Source organism: Petromyzon marinus, chromosome 4, assembly GCF_048934315.1.
Source record: "Petromyzon marinus isolate PM22_M1 ecotype Great Lakes invasive population chromosome 4, UKy_Petmar_22M1.pri1.0, whole genome shotgun sequence".
Lineage (NCBI taxonomy): Eukaryota > Metazoa > Chordata > Hyperoartia > Petromyzontiformes > Petromyzontidae > Petromyzon > Petromyzon marinus.
This window is the reverse complement of record NC_133670.1, coordinates 17,385,575-17,395,795: the sequence shown is the minus strand read 5'-3', so window position 1 is coordinate 17,395,795 and position 10,221 is coordinate 17,385,575. Positions and strand designations below refer to the sequence as shown.

The 10,221-nt window shown below is 44.9% G+C and overlaps 1 protein-coding gene across 2 annotated transcripts; it reads left to right on the top strand.

Moving 5' to 3' along the window:
- Window positions 1-294: 294 nt before the first annotated feature.
- On the top strand, window positions 295-9,261 carry LOC116938566 (HIG1 domain family member 1A, mitochondrial-like). 2 transcript variants are annotated; one of them, XM_032945858.2, is made up of 4 exons: window positions 295-465; window positions 6,922-7,023; window positions 7,761-7,895; window positions 8,809-9,261. In XM_032945858.2, the coding sequence occupies exons 2-4, from the start codon at window positions 6,939-6,941 to the stop codon at window positions 8,877-8,879; spliced, it is 291 nt and encodes a 96-aa protein (XP_032801749.1). In that variant the 5' UTR covers window positions 295-465; window positions 6,922-6,938; the 3' UTR covers window positions 8,880-9,261. The 2 variants fall into 2 exon arrangements, with proteins under 2 accessions (XP_032801749.1, XP_032801750.1); XM_032945859.2 differs by lacking the exon at window positions 295-465 and adding an exon at window positions 5,931-6,219.
- The last annotated feature ends 960 nt before the right edge of the window (window positions 9,262-10,221 follow it).

The following is a 10,221-nucleotide window of genomic DNA, read 5'->3' as shown; positions in this document are numbered from 1 at the left end:
ATATGAGTATATCCACACGCTATTGCATTACTGGATGACGTCACTGCCACGTAAACGAAAGACAGTGCTTGTTCGTGTATGACGTCATTATTCAACTCTGAGCGTCACATAATCCCGTTTTCCCAGCGTCACGCATTCGACGTCGGGATTTGCCGTGACGTCACCGACAGTGCATTCCCAACGCCATTGGCCTCGCTCCGCGCAAGTTCATTGCCGTCTGACGTCATCGCGCAAATCGCCTTACGTGACCACGCGACGCAGGTAGCGTGACCGCGGCGATGACGTCATTCGCCCTTATAAAAACCCTCCCCGGGCGATCGAGAGGCCGAGTCGTCGTTCTGCCGCCTTCTACGAACGCCGGCTTCTCTCCTTGCATCATCAGCGTCCTCAGCCATCTCCACCACCTACCACCTCTTCGCCGTCAGCGGTCATCGCGGCAGCGCCATCTCTTATTCTTCTAAGCAGGTGAGGCCCAGTGTGGTTTTTTTATGACCTTGTTTTAAGTGCTTAAGCAAGACGCGGTCACGGTGCAAATCCGGTAGGGTTGCGTAATGAGCGGCCCGAGTTTGTGCCGAACGTCAGTCGGGGAGGCCTCCCGTTAAAACCGGGCGCGATTTAAATTCCACATTGCCATGGCACGGCTGCCGGAGTGCCGTTCATGACGAACGCTGTTGAGATGTCACAGATTGGTACCGGTTTTATCGGACCCCGGAAGGGGGTCATAATGATAGGTTAGCCTCGAGTCGACCCTTATTGAACTTGAAATTTAGTACAGTACATGTATATTACCATCATAAATCGACCATGATAAATCCACCCTTAAGGCCTCCGCAGGGCGCCACGTACGTTTTTGATTAATGAATTACAATATTTTACCTGAGTAATTTATTTTCGATGGCACATGCAGTTTGATCATAGTGTGCAAAGTGTGAATGTAAGTACATACGTATATAGTGGATAATATTGTTATAAGTTGCGAGAGGTCAAAAGTCCTTAACCAAATCGCTGCCCCGCTTAGGCCGACCCCGTTAAACTACTTTCAATGCCACTATCGGTGGTTAAATCACATGAGGTGACGAGTTCTATCCTTCGTCAAACTTAACCCGATCATCTTGAGCGACATTTATGATCGTCATCCTTGTACTAATTGGTGGGAAGGAAGTTTAGTGGCTGTTTTATAATACTGGGTCCCGGCATAGGAACATGGAAAGTCCATCTGGTTCAGGACATTTGAGATGAGGGGTTAGAATGGGTAACTTTGGCTGTCGGATTATATAGGACGTGTAACATAAGTATCACTCAATTACAATCCACTGCTGGATGAAGGCCTCGCCACGTAGCGTCTCGGTCATGGGAATGTTTTGACCCTACTTCACCACGTTCGTGCTGGGGGGGGGGTGGGCCTTGGACCAGTGCAGGTATCACTCGCCACTGATGTTAGCTGTAGCTGGGTATCTAACCCGTGTTACCAGTGTGCTAACCACTGCACCACCGCTGCATCCCCATTTATATAGTGTGATGGCTTGTCCAGTATGGCTATAAACAAAAAGTAAATCGTTGATATTGATGAATAGCATGTACTTACAGCACTTTATGCCTTATTTGTTAAAGGAATGTATTATTTGGACTTCTATGTAACCGATGACCTACTGCATTTCTAAGAGTAATAAACGCTGCTCACCTTGGTATTAGAGGCACCCAAAATCTCGGGTCCAGGATACATGTCTGTAGCACACAGGAAATGCTCCGATGAAATATTTTGCTCAAAATGTGACCTCCATGAGACCTTATCTTTCCACGGTGAATGCCTATCATTCATATAGATCAGGCGGTTGTTGATATTGTGTTAGTAATAGGTCGAACGGTATGAAACTGTGTGCACTTTAAACGAAATGAGAGGCCATTGGAAGAGCCGGCTTTTTCAGGAAGGAACTAATGACATACTACATACAAAATGTTATACGACGAAGAACGTGTCATTCATTATGGTTTTGGGAAAGGTCAAAATCTTGACCTTCAGTCTACAGTATATGACGTTCAGTTCTGTTGGCCAAATTTAGCAGCAGTGTCCCGCTCTGTGATATGCGCTGTCTATGAGACATGTCAGATCACAGCGGTTCACCATGGCTCTGGTTTTTTCTATGAAACTTTGGAGTTCATGGGCCTGGGTTAAAGTCGGCGAGGGTTGATGTACAACCGACCTTGTTCGAGATCCTCTATCCTAGCCTGCACTCCTTGTTGCCGCCAGTGTATCCTTTCTCCCCCCCATGTATTAATCTCTGAATTCCTCCATCCCTACTTGCCCCTCTCTACACCGTTTCTTCCAGTTGTCTCTGCATCCTTCACTCCCCTCACTCATTGCCTTCCTCTTCATCCATCGCTACAGTCTCTACAGCATGGCTCCAAACTTTGTTCTGTATTCTTGTTTCCAACCGCCCCTCACTCCTCTACTCGATCCCTCTGCATAGTCCATTCATGCCTCCCTCCCCTCCACCTCTAATTCCCTACCCCATCCATGCCTTGCTGCATCCATCCCGACTTCTATGCCTCCCTCCAGCTCACTTTCAAATGTTGGAGAAAATTTTATTTTACAGTGAACACGGCACGATTTTTCAATGTTTTGCGAGTGAAAAACTCTGCAGCGAATAAGCAATTTACACTTCGTCATTACAAAATATCAACGACTGTACTGTTGCAGATACACGAGCATAATTACACTGGCTAAATATTAAAATGTTCGTGAATTTGAAAACGCTGTTTTACTGCTACAGGTTTTTAGGTGCAAATTCCAGTGTTTACACGTTTGGAAACGGGGTATAAATGTGGAGCAATTTAAAGCTTGTGAGATTCTTAAACTACTACTACTGTAGACTGTTTTAAGTACATTATTGCACTATTGTTTTGTATTGAGATTGTATTACACCACGGACTGCACTGCATTATTAATAACGTCAGGTGTCTTCCTGCACAAATGAGCATCCGATCCTTTCATAAGCCGCCTTAAGTCTTTAAAAATATTCCACATTCCCATGGCAGGGGTCGGTCTATGATGACCATGCACCACGATGGCCATGCACGATCTCTGGACCGTGTAATTTAACCTTGATGTGCATAACCAGTGGTTATGTGCATTTGGAGGTGAGGTCCCCCACCCCTCCGCCAAGGAAGTATAATAGGAGGCAGAAAATGGGGGTCCCCCCCCCCCTTTGTTAAAGAGTCAACTCAGTGTGACTGTGCAGTTTCCACTAAAGCCGCATTCTCCACACTCGGCATGAGTTGCACGGCACGAAGACACCCACCACCAGCCCTTGCCAAGAGTGACGTCACGTCTTAAGATGCAAAACCCAGGGTACGGCCAAACACTGCTTCAATAATGAAAATGTTTTGCCATTTTCACACGGAAATATTGTGGGTTACTGCAAAGGTGTAGACTCGACCAATATTGTTAAACCAGGTTTATAATAATTTATCAATGTGGGGAATTAAAAACTGGCTTTGTGCAACCTACTTGATGGCCATTATATATATATTTTTTATATATCTCTGAACTTTATTTTTTACCTTTATCAACGTTAGTTTGCTTTTTCCACGTTTTACTTAGTCTTTAGCCCGACAACATTTTGGTTAGTTTTCTTTTGAAAACCTTTTGGTAAAACTTGTTGCGTTTTAAGCCGATGTACATTTATCTCTTTAAAAATGGGTTGACGACAGAAGCAGGTAAGGAATTAGGAAATAGTCATGCAATTTCTAGCTTGGGAATTTATGTTCAAGTATACGACCCATAAAACTAAACGCCCAACTTTATTCATCATCAGCCATAGTTTGATTCTCTGCTGAACAAAGGCCTTGCCGTATACATTAATAGTAGAGCAAACTGAAATATGGAAATTGTCAGGAGCTGGTTTTATTGGTTTTATGGTTTTATTTATGACACCCTTTTTATAAAGGGGAATTGTCTCCGTGGTCTACCACTTTGTTTAAATAGACCAGTAGATTATGATTTATATAATGTAGATTCTAAAGGTCATTAGGTGTTTTCTACAATCGTTCAAGCACAGATGTAATCCAGGACTCGATTTTCCAGCCCAATTACCCGGAAAATATTTTGCAACCAGCACACCACATCCAGTATCGTAGATTCCTTTTGCATGGTTACTATTCGCATCTTATTGTCTTAACGGCAACCCAGTAAATGTTTCGTGATAAAATTAAGCCCAACTTAAGACATGCACACAGAAATGAGCAATTATCCCCTACAAAGCACAACACAAAAAACACATTGCCCAAACCCTATCAGTAATACAGTGTAACATCGAGAGATTACATCTTTTTGATTTCAATGACTCATTTGGTTGAGTCAAACAGACGCATACTTTAAATAGTACAAAGTTAAATTGGCATCCGCCCTGGGGTGATTAACTCCCATGAAACGAGCGCCAGGTGACTAGGCTACACCGTGCAAACACACGAGACTGGCGGGGAGCATCGTTTCGCCATACGAACGTGGAAGTTCTGCGGGACTCCAGCATTATTTACGTACATGTACATCGCTTTGTCAATCCACTGCTGGATGAGGGCCTTAATTCATTACGCTCGTGAGTTTAATATGGCGAGCATAGACGCCCACCAAGTATTTCCCCCCCCCCCCAAGACGTTCACCCAAGCGCTGTTCAGTCTAAAGCCTGCTTACCTTTTACAATCCAAAGAGACGGGGCGCATTCCAGGTAATTTGGTCTCTGCGCAGCGAGTATAGTTTGGGGCACCTTGGGTCTTTGAGTTCAGTGGGGGGATGTTAAGGCTCCAAGTACAGTGTACTAAACATACACCTGTACCGTATGTAAAGAGCACTACCTATAACACTCGGTTAACTGAACGGCATTTAACCTGACTGATTGTTAAGTTGCAGAGAAGTAGAAATCTGACATTGACCCCGCTTAAACACGTGCTGCTGTAAAAGTTCAACTAGAAGACCCATAGATTTGAAGCTTTCGTGACTGCAAGGATCCAAAGAGTATGCAAGGATCCATACTCTTTGGTTGTTTTATTTTTAAAAATAAATAAAACAATAAAAATCACAACGTTTCGGCCACTTGTGTTGTGGCCGAAACGTCGTGATTTTTGTTTTATTTTTTACCTATGTGACTTTACCGAATACAACCAAAGAGTAAAGACCTATAGACTGAGAGGCAGCGTTTATTTTACATGTGGCAACAGGATTTTAATGGTTACTTAAAGCTTTCGTGACTGCAGGAATTCATATTCTTGGGTCTTTCGGTAAAGCCATGTAGAAAGACCCAAGAATAGGATTTTAATGGTTAACGTTACCGTCGTGTCACTAACATGCAGTAGGTGTACTTTATTGCCATAAGAGCCCATTTGGGTCGTTACTGCACTGCAAAGAGCCATGCGACTTCGGCTAACATCAGTGGATGCCTCCCTCCACTTCATCAATGCACGCTGTCCAACGTGGTCACATATGGTAAACTCACACAGTCGACACGGTGTGACTCTGCTCTCATCTAGCAGTGGATATGCAGCGGATTGAATTTCTATTTTGGGAGCCCATTGAGACAAATCCCATTTTATATGCCTTGGTTAACTTGACCTTGTGTTCTAAATGTATAATGCCCCTCTTAATATTATTTTTAAAGCCCTTCGGAACTGCACGCTCGTGCCGAAAACCGCGGGTACAATCACCGACAATGGACAAGCAAAAAGACCCTCTTTGCCGGCCCGGAACCACGTGTTCCGGAAAAACACGCCCGAAAGTCCTTATATGGGAATGTGCGAGGAGGGGGGGAGGTGTGGACGTGCTCCGCGCGCGATTGGCTGGCGTGCGCGTGACGTCACGCACCGGGCGGGGGGGGGACCCTGGGTTTGGCGTTACCATGCGAGTTTTTGCAAGGTTACAAGTGATTGCGCAATCGGAGAGGGTTGGCCAAAATAATCGATCCATTCATCGGATGAATGGCATGCGCGTTAGTCTATTTTTTAGGTGTTATTCTTTTTTCAGATCCTATCAAGAGACCGATGTTTTGGTCTATTATCTTGAGACTTCCGTCAACTGGTCGATCTATTGTCGTCTAAAGACCCCAACAGACTGGTCTGTCCCTGTTTAATGTCTATAATTCACTTCAGTAAGTGCACACCTGCGAACCTCGCCCGTTGTAACCCGAGGCAGGGACGGCAAACACAATTACGTGGATACTACTTCTCACGGTGAGTCGGCACACTGCCGCTTCTACTGTCCATGCGTCCACCTTGAGGCCAGAGGCAGCCACAACCAGTGGTGGGTCACATCCAGTGTGAACCGCACACCCATCACGCGATGATGGGAGAGACTGCATCATTTCAGGCCTTCCATTCGCAACCGATTGCAGATACCATTTTACCGAATAACTGATCTGTAGTGGTCTTTTGACAATCTACAGGGGACATTTCAACATCAATAACAATTTTAAATTACAAGGCATCTCCATGCAATTACAACTCAAGATGATTTGCTAACATGAAGAAAACCGCCTAAATGATGGTGTAAGAGAGGGGTCTGGGCAGGGAAACGTAGAGAGCGAAACTGTGGCACAGCCTGAGACAAAGTATAACCAGGGCCTATTACCACGAGGGCACTGGCTCCATCTTGGGCCATTATCTGCTGAGTGGGCAATGGTGGGCACGTGGATGCTAAACATTAATGCAAAAAAATAGCTCATTGAAGATTTGTTTGCACATGGCTATTAAACCTTGGCAGATCGCTTTATATTTGCATTTTTCCTTTGGCTTCCAAGTCCAAAGAACACACCACGCTTGGATTGCTCACCACCAACACGTTGATCGCACCCAGGAAGCCTGCCAGGAATGGTAACGTATCTAGCACACGAACCCTCATCTGACCCCCCGCTGTCGTGTCACTGTCCTATGCAGAAACAGCAGCAGCAGCAATGTCGTGGACTCCGGCCAACTATGAAGAGGGCCAAATGTCGAAGCTCGCCAAGAAGAGCGCAGATGCGCCCTTCGTGCCGATCGGTGAGCGGTGGGGATGAGCGAGGTTTTGCCGGCGTTGGGATCGATCCATTCTGGGACGAGCCCAACCATAAAATCTTGTGTGCGCTGTGTGAGTGGGGGGCGGCACCGGTCTAACCCTGATGTTTTACCAGCGATCGACGGTTTGTCGTATTTGAGTCTGAAGAGAGCTGACTCGTGTTCTTGTTGAATCTTAGTGATTTAGACTCCTATCTTGGATTACCTGTTTGTTCGTCCAGCAGGTGGCTCCTTTTATGGCAGTAGATTTTGTTTTACAGTGGCCATTACTCCCTATTTCTATGCTTGTCTAATCAGATGGCTATAGTGGTCTCGCGTCACTATCTTTAAAAAAAAAATTCCAGTTGTGGGTTTTGCAGAAGGCAATATTAAACGTCAGCAACATTTTAAAAATGTTCACAGGCTGTGAATTGAAAAGTTGATTCTCCTCCAAGAGTTGCATTAACATTTTGGGGATTTGTTTTAAATTAAATTTTAAAGCATACAACAGGCTTCGCCACCTCAAGATAGAATGTGATACATTTGAATGATGACTTGTGTAAATTATTAAGACTTTTATTGGAATAACCTAAAATAATCCTATTTACTCCAGGAAGCCTCACTGCATCTTATGTCTCTGAATTATCCAAAGGCCTCTGATATATTTGCCAGGAGGCCCTCCCTGGCTCTCGATACCCCAGATGTTAATGGACACTGCTCCTCCTCTTCTTTCTGCTCTGTAGGCGTCGGCGGCTTCCTTGGCGTGGTCGCGTACGGCCTCTACAAGATGCGGTCACGCGGAGACACAAAGATGTCGATACACCTGATCCACATGCGTGTGGCCGCGCAGAGCTGCGTGGTCGGTGCAATGACTGTCGGTAAGGTTCGCCTTGACACACAATTGTTGCACTCACAAGGCACAAATCGTTAGTGTGTGTGTGTGTGTATGGAGGAATTGATTACTTAGTGTTGTGTGCGTTTTGTTTAAATGATGCACTGTTTTGAGTCAAGAAAATGGTGTAAAAATACGTAACTTGGAAAGAGCATGAATTAGATGGTCAAAACATAACCAAAACTATTTTATTCTTGGATCAAATCAATATCCTGAATTGCTTTTTGTGTTTAGTTTGTCCTTCCCACACCTCCGATTATCATGGTTGGCTTTGTATGATAATTTCGTAGAATTGATGGGAGGAAATGGTTAGGTCTCTGATTGACGTAATGTTGTCATCAATGCTCAGTGCACTGCGCAAAAACTTTGTTGTTCCCGAAACATTTTATTGTGCTACTAACAGTCAACTTGAAATGTGAAGGACATTTCAGTTTGTAACTCTCACTGCCAGAGTTGAATATCGTCAGAATGTCCCTGGAATATGTAAGAGAAACAACATCGCTAGGCCTCTTTATTAACACAGTGGCACATGTTTTATATGATCTGCTCGGTGTTCTTTGCATGGCAACAGGAATGATGCTTTTTTTTGTTTTTCAAGATGCAATGCGTCTTAAAGCTTGAGACTGGGATTTTATTATCGAAGGCTGAAGCCTGCCTTTAAAGCCAGGATCTCAGTGGAGCTGGCTCGGTGGTCCAGCATGACTATTATAAACCCCATGAGAGAGGAAAGGCGATGCACTTGTACCTCAACCCAGAATCGTGGTCCGACCAACACGGTCAACATGAACCTGCTGTGCTGACCAGTCACCTCCAAGGCCTTCCCCATTATCAATGCTGCCAATTCCGTGTATATTGTCGATACCGTCAGTCACAGGGACGTATGCCCGTGTCGTCCGCAGGTGTCCTCTACTCCATGTACAAGGAGTACATCGTCAAACCCAAGGAAACTACCACCACCGAACCAAAATGACAGTGCCGTGAAGGAGCCAAGAGACTGGCGTGCAATGTATGCAGCTACAGATCCCCCACCACCACCACGCTTGCCAAATTGCCACCGGCTCTTCAAATGGGGACATTTTATGTTAAATTGTAAGAGAATTAGGGTAAAGATAAATTAACGACTTCACATTGAGGAAGCTACAATAGGCAATATTGTATTGTGGATATTTGTTTGCGTTGGCGTGGGGAGAGATGCAGACTTCTGTATATTGCCGCAGCTGTATTTAAGCAAATGAGCGTTGTCCCATGTTGCCTTGATGTTCGTAACCTCTTTGGCATCCCACTGATGCCACTGATACTTTACCTTGTTATGCTATGCTGTCAGACTGAATAAATGTGCATGTGATGTTTTAGTTTTGTTTCCTTTATCACTGCTGCAATGCTGGTCGGGGAAACTGTAGCAAAATCTTAAGGCTCCTTATTTTTAGTTTCACCAATTTTATCCCAAATTGAATGTCTTATAACATGACAATGATAGCACATATCTCAAAGCAGCAATAGCCTGCAGAAGCAGATATCACAGAACTACTTTGGAGTTCCGTTCAAGTGACCTGTGCTCAAAGGTGACAAGCATTTTCCTACTCTCTTTGCTAGACAGTGATGCTCATTGTAGAAATCAAGCAAATGTTTATTTCTCAGATGTAAATTAGCCAAATTTAAATACAGAACCAACTTTTTAATTGAGGGGCTTTTTCAGCTGTTGGTGACCAGGCTGAAACTAGCAATTCACTGCACTTGAGATCCCGGGGCTAATCACAGGTGGCTGACTGGATTAGAACCCAGAGTCTCGGCAGTGCCAGCCAACCTCTAAACCGTCTGGCCATTCAATTTTTTTAAGGGTGGGCAGATGTGGTGCAAGCAGCCATGATTTGCATTTTCCCAGCGTTCGGCGTTGGAGGTATTGACTTGAGGAAATGGTTGTGGTTTTAGCCGCGACTGCTTACAGAGTTGCACGCAAGCCTCTGGCCGGCGGTGTCGAGGCTTGGTGGGGGAGGGGGGGGCAATGGTTTGTGGATGGATGTATTGGCCTTGCATCCTGTAGTGGTAAAAGTTGTTAGTGCATGTTTTATTTACAAAAGCTATGAACGGGAGGGGATGGTGCAGTAGCACGTGCACTGGGCTATGAACCTGGTGAACAAAGTTCGATTCCCAGCCTCAGCTTGCATTTATTTGTGAGATGCCCAAGCTGGTCCTGGGCCCTTAACCAACCTGTCCTGATCAGCATGGTGAAGGGTGAGACAATCCATATAACCAACAGGAGGTGAGGCCTTCATCCTGCAGTGGATTGATTAAAGGGCTGTGCATTGTTTAAA

Excerpts from the sequence above, each read along its gene's own strand:
- LOC116938566 (XM_032945858.2), top strand. The coding sequence starts at position 6,939 with ATGTCGTGGACTCCGGCCAACTATGAAGAGGGCCAAATGTCGAAGCTC. Across the intron at positions 7,024-7,760 it reads TGCGCCCTTCGTGCCGATCG|GCGTCGGCGGCTTCCTTGGC; the intron begins GTGAGCGGTGGG and ends TCTGCTCTGTAG. Across the intron at positions 7,896-8,808 it reads GGTCGGTGCAATGACTGTCG|GTGTCCTCTACTCCATGTAC; the intron begins GTAAGGTTCGCC and ends TGTCGTCCGCAG.